Below are 14,593 nucleotides of genomic sequence, written 5' to 3' on the forward strand. Positions count from 1 at the left end.
TGATTCACAAACTTAATAGGATTGCAACATTAAGAGTTTGTAGGATTGTAATGAGATTATTGTCCCCTACCTAAACTACCTGCCCTTCTCCACCATTCCTCCATTGCTTACATTCCTGTCTTCTCACCTGAGTCTTCTGACATCTGTCATCATTCACCACTTGGTAGCTTGAATAAGGATTATTGAGCTCAGAAACAAAATACTTTCTCAGCTCATTTTCACAGATAAAAACCCAGTGAGAGAAATAAAACTCAATGGGAATAGTAATTCTGAGAAGGAACACTAACCAGGAGGTCATAACAGAACCCTGTTTTGTTTAAACCTGTTAGGAGGCTGGAGGGTGAAAAGGTGATGGTAATCACATAGCAGAGAAGTGTAATGAAGTTGGAGGGAGGCATGTTCACTGTTAAACCTGTTCTTTCTGGAGAGCACTGGAGTGGTTAAAAAATGAGATGATCAGGCTAGTGAGGGGAAACATTCAAGAACTGGGATAATAAGAAAGCTAAAAAAAAAAGGAAAGAAAATGTTATGTAGAAGTTTGATATCAAATTACAAAGAACAATTCTGAAAGAGTGTCAGTTATCCTTCACATGGAAAGAAAAAGTTATTGGCAACATTCAATAAAAACCAAGATAATACTAACTCTTAAAAAATAAATACTTTTTTAAAAACTCAAAAATAACCCTTAAATTCATAGTTATGGAGCTGGCTTTCCATCACAGCAAACCTCCATAAGGTTTCAGAGGCTGTATATCCTAAAAGGAGGAGACTGTCCAACTTTTTTGTATGTACCCTGGTGGATTAGAACCGCTGGAAATTCATAGCCTTTGGATTTGCAGCACAACTGATTACAGACTTGTATTTGTAATTTTTTCTAATAAGATGTGTAGAAGCCCCATTATAAGAAGTGTGGAGTCAAAAGTGTCCTAAATGTTTGATTTGCTGTATAACTCTGTGGTTTCCAACAATCCCTCCCTCGTTCAGTTTCTTCATTCTTCTATGTCTCTCAGTTTCAGTGGTTCTCTGGAAGGTCTCCCAGAGACTCAGATCCATCAGAGAAATTACTCACATGACTTTAGGTATGCCGCCTGGTTTTGTAGAGACTAGTGAGTGTTGTAAATTATCAACTGCAGTGAAGCTGGAATGTGGTACTCCCAAAAAGAGAACACTAGCACTGAGGAATCATGAGCTTATGTAAACCTCAGGTAGAGTAGGGTTTGTATCCCTTCCTAATCCTCTCTACTTAGTACAATAAATATTTCAGCTAATCAGTGGCTAGGAAAGACATTCTGAACAATAAACTTTAACACCACCAACCACCCCCTGACTTTTCCAGCCATCAACCATAACACTTGAAGACTCAATATGCCCCTTAGAATCATAACAAGAAATATATTCATGAAAAGGTGCAAGCCAGTAACTGCATTCTTTGTGCTTTAATCTCCCCCTAAAAAAGGGATAGCTAGTTTCTGATTTGCCCATCCCTATCAAACCAGTACTCTGAAGAAATAATCATGTTCCTTTCTCTGAAGAATCTTCACATGTGAAAGCAAACTATGGCTGGCTCTTTTCTGAGATTGCAATGAAGAAAAAAATATTTGAAAGATCTGTCAATGAGTGTCAGTCTTCATCTTGGTTATTTTTTCCCTTCTTTGTGTATATACAATTACCATTTTGCTTTATTCATGGATGATAATCCTGATATTATCCCATAACTTAACTGGTCTTCAGTCATTAGTGTTCAGTATCCCAAATCTGTTCTTGAGAATTTGAGAAGGTTGTTGTTGTTTTGTTGTTGTGTTTTTGTTGCTGTTTATTGTTTGGGGGTGTGTGTGTGTGTGTATGTGTAATTCAGGTGGGATACACCCACAGTCATATTGTTGCTTTTGTGGATTAGTTTTCATTTTCTTTAGCTTCAATTTGAACTTGCACATGAACTGTTAGTGGTCTGTTCATATGACAGATGTTGTATGAAGTATTACCTAAACATATTACTGACATAACTATTTACCTGACTATATGGTTGGTATGGATATTATGTCTAATTGGAAAATACACTCTCTACCAGATTTATCTTCATTTTATGAAGCTACAGGTGGTACTACTTTATTTGGGTCTTGATAGTCTACAGTTAAAGTAAACACAAATGGGTACTACACATATGGACTTTAGCTTGTGAACTACAGCAGAATCAGACTGATTACATCTGTAGAAAGATTCATTGGAGAAATTCAATATCAGCTGTGAAAACTAGGCCAGGTGCAGATTGTGGAAAAGACCATCAACTTACGCATATGCAAATAAAACCTAAGGTAAGAAAAATTAAAACAAACCAACAAAAACCAAAATTGGACTTAAGTCTACCCTACTTTAATTTAAAAACCATCTCAAGAACAGATTTGAGACCTTGAACATGAATGAACAAAGACCAGGTGAACTGTGGGAGGATATCATGAATAACATACGTGAAGCATTCAAAAGGTCACTACAAAGACAGAGAGGAAGAAAAGACCTCAGGAGACAGGTGTCAGATGAGACTCTGAAATAGAAAGAGAACTAGTAAGACAGTGTGAAGATCCAAGAGGGAGAGGATAGGAGCAGTAACTTGAGGATGGTCAGGGGGGTAATTATAGGATTGCACAAATTGATGGGTAGAGAGAAAGGTGAGTAAAGGAAATGAGAAAGATCCAGTGTGAAAAATAATGTATAAAAACTTTGTAAGAAAACCAGAATAAAATAAAGATACTTTGAATAGTGCACTAGAATGCTGAGAAGCCAAAGCAAAGGAAAAAAATTAGAAAGGGCAGCTTGGGAAGACAAAGCAAAGTATTATAATTATTATTATAATGAAATGTGCAAAGAGCTGGAGTCCAAAAATCCAAAGGGATGAACCTGCTCAATATTTCTAAAGCTGAAGGAACTGAAGAATAAATTCAAACCTTGAGTTGTAATACTTAAAGACGTTGTAGGTAGAATACTGAGTGATCCAAGAAGCATGAAAAGAAGATAGAAGGAGTACACAGTCAGTTTACCAAAAATAATTAGATGACACAGAAGAATTTCATGAGATAATATATGACCAAGAGACAATAGTGATGAAAGAGGAAGTGCAAGATGGGCTGAAGGATTTGGAAAAGAAAAAAGGCCCCAGGAATTGATGGAACACCAATTGGCATATTTCAACAAACAGACATAGCCTTGGACATGCTCACCAAGTTGTGCTAAGACATCTGGAGGACAACTACCTGCCCAAATGACTAGAGGATACTAATATTTATTCCTATTCCAAACAAGAAGTGATCTGACAGAGTGTTGCAATTATTTAACAGTGTCACTAATATCACAAGGAAGCAAAATTCTGCAGATTATCAAAAAATGACTGTAACAGTACATCGACAGAAAAAGATTAGAAATACTGGCTAGTTTTATAAGAGGCTGTGACAGTAAGGACATTATTGCCAATGTCAGATGGATCTTCGCTGAAAGCAGAGTGTACCAAAAGTATGTCTATCTGTGTTTCACTGATTATGCAAAGATATTTGACTATGTGGATCACAATAAATTGTGGTGAACCTTGAGAAAAATGGGAATCCCAGAACATCTGATGGTGCTCATGTGAAATCTGTACTTAGATTAGGAAGCAGTGGTCAGAACAGAGTAAGAAAACACTGCATGGTTTAAAATTATGAAAGGAGTAAATCACAGATGCATCCTGTCTCCATACCTTTTCAAACTATATGTGGAACAAATAATTCAGAAGGTTAGACCATATGAGAAAGAATGTAGCTTCAATCAAAGGAAGTCTCATCATCAACCTACTTCATGCAAATGCTTGCCCAAACTGAGGAGGCCCTGAAACATTGATTCCAGAAGGTCAATGACTGCAGTCTTCAATATTGAAACACAATGACCACATGTAACAGAAGAAGAATAAGTGACTTAGAATTGTGGTGCGAGAGAAGAATATTGAACATACCATGCACTGCCAAAAGAATAAATAGGTCCATCCTGGAGAAGGTGAAACCAAATTGCTCTTTGGAGGCAATAATTTTGAAGTTCTGTCTCACATACTTTGGGGATGTTGCCAGGAGGGTGCAGTCCTTGGAGGACATCATGCTTAGAAAGGTGAAATGACAACACAGGATAGGAAGACTCTGGAAAAAATAGATTGACACAGTAACTGGGGTCATGGGTTAGATGAGAGAGAGAGAGTGAGATTGACTCAGGATAGAGCAGGGTTCAGAGCTGCTATACATAGGATCCCAAGGAGTCACAGTCAACTCAAAAGCACATAACAACAAGTCTACAGTTAACCTCTATGAATCATCTGCCTTTTTTATAGGCTATGTAGGGCTGTTATGTAGAGAATTTTTAGGTATCAACACTCCAGCTTTTAGCATGTCTTTAATAAAGTATTTCTTTCCTTTCCACAAGGCATCCTATATTGCTTCAAATTATCAACCTTAAAATGCTTAGGCAGTTTTAACAGCTCCTATTTAGCATGCCCAACCAACAGTGAACTTTGAGCAGACTTACCTGTCCTCAGTTTGACAAAATCTGGTAAAGGGAGAGTTCTTCCACTAGACATGATGTCCATGCCAACGATGCATTCAGGTAAAGAAGATGCAATTACTTCATGCAAAATATATTTATATTTTCCAATTCTCATCTAGACTTTCACTTTCATTGCATTAATTGCTGCATTCTCTTATCCTCCTAATATAACTTTAAGTTCCTTCAAGATTTTATCAATAGGTTTGAGGATTACAGTACATTGGGCTCCTGTGTCCAGAAGCCTATTTTAACTATATATATGCATATGACCTCAGGTCACTTGCTGAGGGCTTGGACCAGAAAACCCTGATCTTACCATTAATCCATATCTTGATCAATTAGCTAAGCTTATGTTTCAAATGATTCTGAGTGGAGTTTTCCCCATCATTAATTACTTCATGATTGTGATGAAGATAACAAATTTGTTAGGCCTTCTTGATGTTGGGGGAACAGAGAGGACTTCATTGGTCTACCCAACATCCTGTAGAGCAACCTAAGAACCTTTGTCTCAACTCCATCAATGTCCACAATATTCATCCCAGTTCTGAGTAGCCATCTAAAAATCTCAACCCTGATTTTTTTCCCTATAGTCTCCTCCCATTTGCCTATGAATACCTTGTGCCACTAGTGTGTCCTAAAATCAGGACAATTATGTACATTATATAGATTATAACTAATTTGTTTTTTATAAGCCTGAATTGTTGTTAGGTGCCACCAAGTCATTAACAGCCCATCGTGACCCTAGGAACAACAGATCTGAACCCTGTCCTATCCTGCACCATCCTCACACCTCCTGTCTCACTAGTGCCCATTGCAGCAGTCACCATGTCAATCCACCTGGTCTAGGGTCTTCTTCTTCTTCACTGACCTTCCACCTTTCTGAGCATCATGTTCCTCTCCAAGGAAGAGACCCTCGTAGCAACATGCCTGAAGTATGTGAGGTGAGGCCTCATCATCTTTATCTCCAAAGAGCACTCTTGCTGCACACTCTCCAAGACATATTTGTTTGGTTTTTTTGAAGTCCATGGGATACTCAGCACTCTCCTCCAAAACCAGGGCTCAAAGGCATCAATTCTTCTGTCATCTTTATTCATTGTCCAACCCTCAGATGCATCACAAGTGATTGGAAAGACTATGGCCTGAATTAGATGCACTTTAGTCCTTAAACTGACATCATTACTTCTCAAAAATTTGGAAAGGACCCTGACTGTAGACTTTTTCAGTGCAGTATGTCTCCTGATTTCCTGACTGCTGGTACCAAGTGTGTTAACAGTGGATCCAAGTAAGATGAAGTTGTTGACAGTTTCAATCTTTTCTCCATCCATCCTGATGTTGCCTATCTGTCCAGTAGAAATAATCTTTGTCTTCTTGGCATTGAGATATAATTTCTTTGATTCTCTGAAACAAATTCTTCAAGTCTTCCTCACTTTCAGCAAGTAAGGTTATGTCATCTGCATAATGCAGGCTGTTGATGTTTAAGTATTATTAGTGCCACCCACATTTTATACAAGGTGAAACTGAGCTAATAGTTCTTGTTAGGTGCCATCTAGTCAAGTACGCTAGTGATCTTATGATGAACAGATCTGAACCTTTTCCTACTCTGCACCATACTCATCTCTGACTTACTAGAGCCCATTGCCACAGTCAATATGTCAATCCTTTCTCTCTTTTGCTGACCCTCTATCTTTCCAGGCATGATGTTCCTTTCCAAGAAACAGCCTCTTCTAATAACATGCCCCAAGTATATGAGACGAAACTTTACCATCCTTGCCTCCAAGGACCACTCTGGCTGATCTTTCTCCAGATATATCTGTTTGTTCATTTAACAGTCTATGGGATATTCAGCACTCTTCTCTAACTCCACAGCTCAAAGGCATTGATTCTTCTTTTGTCATCCTAATTCATTGTCTAGCTCTAAGCAACAAAGCAAGCATTTGAATAGATCATGGCCTGAATCAGGAATACGTTAATCTTCAAACTGACATCATTGCTCCTAAATAATTTGAAGAAGTCCCTTACTAAGCCAACAGAGAGATGCAATAACTTAGTTAATATTACATGGCTCATAAATGAAAATATTTTATATATGCTATCAAGTTGGAATCAACTTATAGTTGACCATCTAGTGGATATTTCAGAGGCTGTAAATCGCTCAGAAGGAAATAGTTCATCTCTGTCTCACAGAACCACTGATAGATTCATACCATCTCTCTTTGGGTTAGCAGCATAACTCCTTACTACTAGTTCACTAAAGCTCTCTAATAAATGAAAAAACAGGTATGTGTTTGAACTCAAAGCTGTGATATGAAAGAAAAGGGAAAATTTAATGGTGCTCCCCATGCACATAGCATTCTAAGTAGAAAAGTTTTATTGAAATGTTTTCATAAGTCTAATTGTATTTTTTCATTGGGGAAAAACAATTACATGCAAGTCAAAGAGGGCTTTTTACTCCTGCTTTATAAAAGGGGAAATTTGGAATTGGAGAAACCAAATGATTTTGTTTATCAGGATAAGAGGAGAGTACTGTTCTTGTCCTATAAAATACATTTCACCTTTCTAAGCTATCTGTTGAAATTCAGGAAACAATCCTAATGTAAATTCTTTTGCTTTGTAATAGGAAAAAAATGCCCCTTTAGTTGTTAAACTGACAGAAGTTGAGTCATTATTATAAGCACACAACCTATTCTTATACTATTTTACTTTCTTAGCTAAGAAAAAATGTATATATACATAATATTTCTATTTTTTCTTTTACTTATCCCATTGTTAGACTATGTGAGGACTCTTAAAAGTGCCTTAGTTCTACCCAACATTCTCCTCAGAGCAAACATTATTAGTTTTAAGAAAGAGCATCTGAAAGATTGTTTGGTTCAACCCATATATGACTAAATACCTTATATTAAATTACATACTGCTTAAGCATAAAATCTTTCATGTAGTATTCATTTCATCATCAATAAATTACTTTGCAAAAAAATATTTAAAACCTTTTAATGTGTGCTTATTTTTGCTCCCAGGCTAGGCTTTCTTTTCTTAGATGGCAAGATTGATTTCTCAGTTTTACTGTAATTTTATGAAGTAAAAAAAGAGAGTAAGAGAGTCTTATAAATCTTGTAATTCACTTAAAAATTTAAAAAAATGTGTCTACTTGATTAATCTGTTCTGGTGGAAATTAATGCAAAATTTTACAACACAAGAAGATAACATAGGCGGGAAATTAAGCACACAGGAAAAGGAACTAGATATTTGTAAAGGATCATATCCATCAGAAAAAAGAAATCCTATATTAATGTTTCATATTTACGTGGTAATCTGTTACTTAAAATAAAGTACTTCATAATATCTTTTGAAGAATGATTTTAAAATAGTTGTCAGTTACTATGACACTCACACAAAGGTAATTTACTTGGAAATTCTAATCCTTAATTCACTTTCTCCAAAGATAGGAGAAAGTCCTTTTCCAGTCCATGTGACAATTTCAATATCAGTTCTCAATAGTTAGAAATAAATGACCCAGAACCAGGAGGGTTAATTATCAACAAAGGGGGAGGGCTGAAGTTTCAAAGAGCCAGAGGGGAGTGCTAATAATCCTTGTGGGGGAGTAATGGAGATTGGCAGGCTGACATTTAATCATCAGCAGTCACCCTGGACTGCAGTGGTGAAAATCAAGAATATTTCTTGTTTTCTAAGGGAAGAGAACATCATCATTCTGCCTCTTAGTTTTCTCAAAGCCAAGTTTTCTTTACTTGTACCTAGATTAGCACCTAATTCTGAGAAGACATATCTTTTCTCATTGTCTTCCTTTTGAAGGCCGTGGGAGAAAGTCAAAGAAATGCACAAAGAGTAATAATAGAAGCAAAGAGAGAGGAAACAGGGATGGAAATGTAGAGATCATCAAAATAGAAATATATAAGGAGAATATTCAAGGAAAAAGAAAGACTAGAGACATTAAAAGGATTGAGAGCAAGAAAGAAAGAAAAACTGATTTACTGCTACAAAAGTTTCTCTTCTTAAGCTGTTTAGGTCAAGAAATCAGACATGGCACTGAGAACAAGAAGGAGTCAAGAAAGGCACAGTGTCTGATTCTGGAGAAACAAGTGCACAGCCGGATGGGAGCCTGTGCCCATGCCGCCGCCTCTGCCCTGCTCTGCTTCATCCAGGTGAGTTCAGTGGGGAAAAACAAAAAGATTCTCCCCATCTCTGTTTCTCAGACAAATCAAGTCTCAAAAGAATCTAGAAGGGAGTGAACCGGGAGAAATAACACATATAGAACTAAGGTATTAAATGAGAAGATAAATAACCAGAATACTTTTATTTTGTCACGGGGTTATAGGAATGCATGTGTGACTAATTACTATGTCAATGAAAAGATGGACAAAATTACAGTGGCCACATATAGGATAGCTATGGCATTTTAGAAGAGCTCTCTCTTCCCTCTCTCTTAATATCTTACTCCTCAGTATCACAGGAAAGTAAGGGGGGAAAAATTATTCTCCAAATCAGAATATTCTTATCAGCCCTAAAACTTACCTAAAATTTCAAATGACTCTTAACCAGATACACATGCAAAGAAGAGAGAGTCCTTAAAAATTCCTTTGGATTAGGGAGCTCTGGTGGCCTACTGGCAAGAAGTTGTACTGTAATCACAGAGGCACATGGTTTGAATCCACCAGATGTTCTGCTGGAGAAGGAGGGACAATCTCCTCCTGTACCAGTCAGATATGATTTGGCGGTACACACACAAAAAAATAATTTAAAAATAAATAAATAAATACATTTTTAAAAATCCTTTGGATTATATTTCTCTTCACTCTAAATCAGAATACCCTAAGTAATTAATTAGTTGAGAAAGCAATCATTAGCCTGAAGGATCCTGGGCAATTTTAAAAGCAAGTCTAAATAGCTATGGAATCTAACAAGAGTGAGAGGAAATGAAGAAACTGAGTTCTCTATCTCCAAGTTTGTGTTAGAGATTGTTTTTGTGATTCCCATGTACCAATTAAATTGCCATCTTTTTTACCTTGTATTTTCTTTCCATTCTCTTTGCTCTTTTTGCAAGAGTCCTGAAAGTGATATTTTATGTGCTGAGAACATTGTTGTTGTTTTTGCCATCGAGTCACCCACGACTCATAGTGACTCTATATACAATAGCCCTGAACCTTCCCTATGCTGAGCCAGTCACACTGACTCAGACACACCTAATCCCATTGCCCCAGTTACTGTGTCCATCCATGTCATCCAGGGTTTTCCTCTCCTGGGCATCCCTCCACCCTTCTGAGCATGATGCCCTTCTTCAAGGACTGGTCCCTCCTAACCACATGTCCAAAGTATGCAAGGCAGAGTTAGGCAACTGAATTTATGAAAGTGAAATGAAATTTGGGGGCTTGTTGAAGGAACAAGCATTTTGTCATTCTTGATGACATTGCACTTTATACAAAAACAAGAAGGATAGTCAGGAGTCTCTGAAGTATCCTGCAGAGGAATTCTGTTGGCCTTTAAAGACCTTTTTTACATTATATTATGAGTATTTGACTCCCTTCTACCACCCCTACCCCTACCCACTCCAATTTACTTGACAAATAAATCTGTCCCAATTTAAAAGTGACTTTGCTATTGCCTTTTTCAAAATAAATTTTTATTTCTTAATGATTCACTTACAAAGTTTGTATACATTGTTTTCACACCAGATGTTTCCATTTCTTTTTCCCACCCCTCCCTCTACCCTATCCCCCTGTCCATTCTCACCCCTCTACTCCTACCATCCCTCCTCCTTGAATCCTTATATACAATTTACTAGTTATCTGTTTCTACAATAATGTTCTTATATAGTATTTGTCCTTATGGGACTGAGTTCACTTAGCATAATGCTCTCCAAACCTTCCTAAGTTATTGCTTTCTTGAAATATCAGGAGTCAAGTTATTGGAAGACGGAAACATTCTTAGAACATAAAGTTACCCAGAATAATCTTGGAAAGCAATTGAAATATAAAGTAGAAGGAGCACAGTATTTCCCTAAAGAGAAAGGGGATTTTTTAAGCAGATTTATTCTTTAATATAACAGAGTTTAGCTTGAATTCTAAATAACTTAATGAATGTACACAGTTGGTCAAGTTATTAAGCTCTTGTGACTTAGTTCCATTAAGCTTAAAAAAAAGTTGAAGTATACCCATCTAAATATGTCAATGACTACCAAATTAACAAGCCAAACTATCTTGGAGGTAGTATAATCAGGGTGTTTCCTAGAGGCAAGGATAATGAACTATCTATACTTTGTTCACGTTGTCAAGAAGGATCAGTTTCTGGAAAAAAAAAGATACTGTACTGGCAAAGGTACAAAGTAAGAAAACAGAGAGGAGGACCTTCAACAAGATGGATTTACATAGTGACTGCAACAATGACCTTGAGCAAAGTGGAAGTCAGGACAATGGCTAGAAAGGGCAAGATTTGGATCTATATGTTTATAGGGTCATAATGAGTCATTGTTGTTGACAGCACCTGACAGTAACAACACATATGCTCCTACAGAGTTTCTAGGATTAAACATTACGAAAAATTAAAAGTTGTTATCAGTCTTACCATTTAGTGAATAGCACCTATTCAAGAAAAAAAGTTTCTCTTTTTTTAATCAATGTGGTATTGAAAGAAGAGTAATGATAAGTTATTGATGTACTAATACTAATTGGAGAAATTAAAAGAGAAGTGGAGTAGAAGTTAATTTGCAACTTAGTAGGAATAAGAACTATAACAGCATCCTGCAGAATAAATAAAGAAATTCCTAGAACAAGCGTATTGATACAGAGGACTACCTCTCATTCCCAGAAGTAGTAGTGGTATCACCCTCTGCTGAAAAAAAACATAGATTAGGTCATTGCTTTTTCAAGTTTTCCCACTTGAAGAGCAGGAATTTGGGGGAAGACAAAGGGTGAAATTTTGCATTCTATACCTTTAAAATATGAACCCAAGTTCTGATCCCTATACATGCAGATGATCTTGTTAGGAAATAGAGATTTTCTTTTGTCATGGTAATGAGGCCATGCCAAACAAAATCCACAGTATTTTATCCCATCCATCTGATTTCCCAGGCTATAACATTTTACAGAAAGAGACTGTTCATCTCTTTTACCTGATGTGTTTGGTAGATTGGAACCTAGAATCTTTCAGTTAGCAGCATAACACATAACTCAATCACTACATCACTGGGCTGAGATCAAAGGCAGGCAAGTCCTAATGTAATCATTTCTAAATGATAAAAAACAGGGTAGATAAGCAGGATATCTAGGAAGATTATCTAAAAAGTGCATCCACCTACACTACAAAGAAGAATTTATACTACAAAAGAATTTAACACTACAAAGAAGCTGAAACAGAAAAAGAAGGTATTGTTTGTACTACTGACTATACTATTTGCGCTATAGTCAGCAGACACATGGAATTTGAAAAGTCCCAGCCCAAAACACTAACTTTGACCCTTTGATCCTGTCCTTATCTTTACCCTGTGCTGAGCACAGCACATAAAACTATTTCTCTGTCTGAAGGAATTTCCCTTCTTTACAGCTTCCTGGGTCAAAATGTGAAGAAAGCTGTGTCAGTCCTGAACAGTAAGTATCTGAAAATCCCAGATAGGAAGATGGAAAGACAGACAAAACATAAATAACACCGAGATATCATTAGATGTCTGCAACTTATTTGCATCTTCTTAAATGAGCATCTTTTAAGTAGACTTAACTGAGTAGGTTATATCACCTACTGATAGCACACACTATCCAACATTAAAGGTATGGGTTTGTGTCATCTTGATATTCAAAACAATACTGCTGACAGCATTTTTCCAAAATCAATCTTCCCATCAAAGAAACCAGACCCATTCCTGTCTAGTAGATTCCCACTCATAATGACCTTAGAGTGATCTTACAGAGGCTTACAAAACTTTTTTACCCATGAATCACTGTGACTCACCATGACAGATAGCATTCAATATCTAATCACAGGCAAAATGATGTAGCTGAGTGATTTCCTCAAGTAACACCACCATTTAAAATCTTGAAAGCATTTTTAATGTTCATAATGTGTTGATTATCTATGAGGCTTTAGGTATCACTTTGATGTAATTATCTTATAATTGAAATCTTTCACAGTTAGATTATATACAAATACTGAGGACTAAAGATAAAATAATACAGGAGATTTCTTTTACCTGGAGGTGAGTTGTAAAAATAAAGAAATTATAGTAGAATAAAAGACTTGTTAGGCCCGAAGGGGGATGAATGACATGAAAGTGTTTCCCAACACCTACAGTTGTTCAGCTCAGGAGTAATGGTGATAACCTTGTTTGCTGTTACGTGTACATTGAATTATGATCACAATTAGCACCAACTGTCTGAGATTTTAGACATCTACAAAGCTCTAATGGCCTAATGGTAAGAAACTGCACCGCAATCCTGAAGGCACGTAGTTCTAATCCACTAGCTGCTCTGTTGGAGAAGGATGGACAATCTTCTCCCATGCTATTAAGTGCCTCTGAAAATCTGCTGGAGGATCAGCTATGGAACAGTTCCTACTGGATGGTACTCAACAACAACAATAGCAATGACCATGAGAAGGAGCCCTCGTAGCTCCATTATTAACACTCAGCTACTAACGAAAAGGTTCATAGTTCAAATCCACCTAGCAGCTCCAAGGGCAAAAAAAATCTGGTGATCTGCTTCCATAAAGATTTACTCACCAATCCAGCACACTGCCTTTCAGTAGATTCTGACTCATGGATGCCCCCCATGACTTGCCTACTCTGCAGGCTTGCCTCTTTACCAAAGCACACTGCTATGCATGCATTAGTAGATTCCAACCACCGACACTGAGGTTGAGGTTGGCATTTTAGCCTCTATTCTGAGCTCTGCAGGGTAGTTTTGTTCTGTCACATGGAACACTCAGGATCAGACTATACTTTAATGCACTTCTCAACATCATTACTGCTATAGGGAGAATTTTTCCCTACAGAATCAAAATGTTAATTTTGCAGAACTTTCAGAAGGGGCTTTGAACAAATGAGTAACACACATGAAAACCACCTACAGATTATATAGTTCAATGATACACAAATAGTGTTTTCTAACATTTGCAAACAAAGAGAAGAGCATGGAATGGATCTAAATAGAGTTCAATATTTAAGTGTCATAAAGTATAATTAAGTGACAAAATGCACATCCTTTGCAAAAAAAATGTGTTTTTCCTTCTTGTCATTCTCTAAACCCTGCTCTAATCCCATATTTCCTCTCCCTTACCATCTTGTTTCTCTCATCCCTCTAAAGAAAATGAGGTGAAGTTAATTTCTACTGTTCTCCTCACTTCTTTCATCTCAGTGGGAGTGTTGCAAAACCTTGGGAAACATATATTACTTTCAAGTTCATAGCTGCATTGGCCTCAAATATACACATACACATCTTAACTTACACATTCAATTTCAAACTCCTTTTTTATCTTATATTCCAAGGTTTTTCTTGGTCATTTTCATTATAATTCCATACAGTGGTCGGGTTTTCTATAAATACTATTTTCATAATCTCTAATTGAGTTCGCCTCATAAAGATTTGCAAAATAATTTGCAGACTGCTGTCTATAGCATGAAAAGTGTCCTGGAGGCTGGTGTCTAATTCTCAGGCTGCTAAGAGAGAAGTCAGAGGTCTGAATCTACAAGCTATTGCATGGAAGAAAAATGCACAGTCTCATCTGGTACAGATTTATACCCTAAGAACCTCCTGGAGGGTCACTATGAGTTGAAATTAATAAGACTAAAGGACAGTGAGTTTGAGTCTAGGATAAAGCACTGTTTAAGGCATCCCATTTCACAATACATCCAAGTGGTTACACTAAAGCTTAAATAATATAATATTTAATTTGTAATGGTTACCCATCATGGATAGTTTTTGGAGGAGCTTCCATATTAATTAAGGTTTGGAAGCAGGAGTGGCATCCACTTCCTAAAACAGATACTTCTCGAAACTATAAATTCTATAATCATACAGAAATGATGTTAATTAGAGAA

General features: G+C 36.8%; 1 protein-coding gene across 1 annotated transcript in view; it reads left to right on the plus strand.

Moving 5' to 3' along the window:
- Nucleotides 1–4,604: 4,604 nt before the first annotated feature.
- The window catches only part of TMEM52B (transmembrane protein 52B), a 14,734-nt gene continuing 4,745 nt past the window's right edge, over nt 4,605–14,593 (plus strand). Inside the window, exons 1-3 of the mRNA XM_006888449.1 lie at nt 4,605–4,614; nt 8,578–8,714; nt 12,109–12,152. Coding sequence (XP_006888511.1) covers nt 4,605–4,614; nt 8,578–8,714; nt 12,109–12,152 — 191 coding nt within the window. The remainder of the gene's footprint in view (nt 4,615–8,577; nt 8,715–12,108; nt 12,153–14,593) is intronic.

The sequence above is a fragment of the Elephantulus edwardii genome, unplaced genomic scaffold (assembly GCF_000299155.1).
Source record: "Elephantulus edwardii isolate Elephantulus edwardi_28Jun2011 unplaced genomic scaffold, EleEdw1.0 scaffold00067, whole genome shotgun sequence".
NCBI classification, from domain to species: domain Eukaryota; kingdom Metazoa; phylum Chordata; class Mammalia; order Macroscelidea; family Macroscelididae; genus Elephantulus; species Elephantulus edwardii.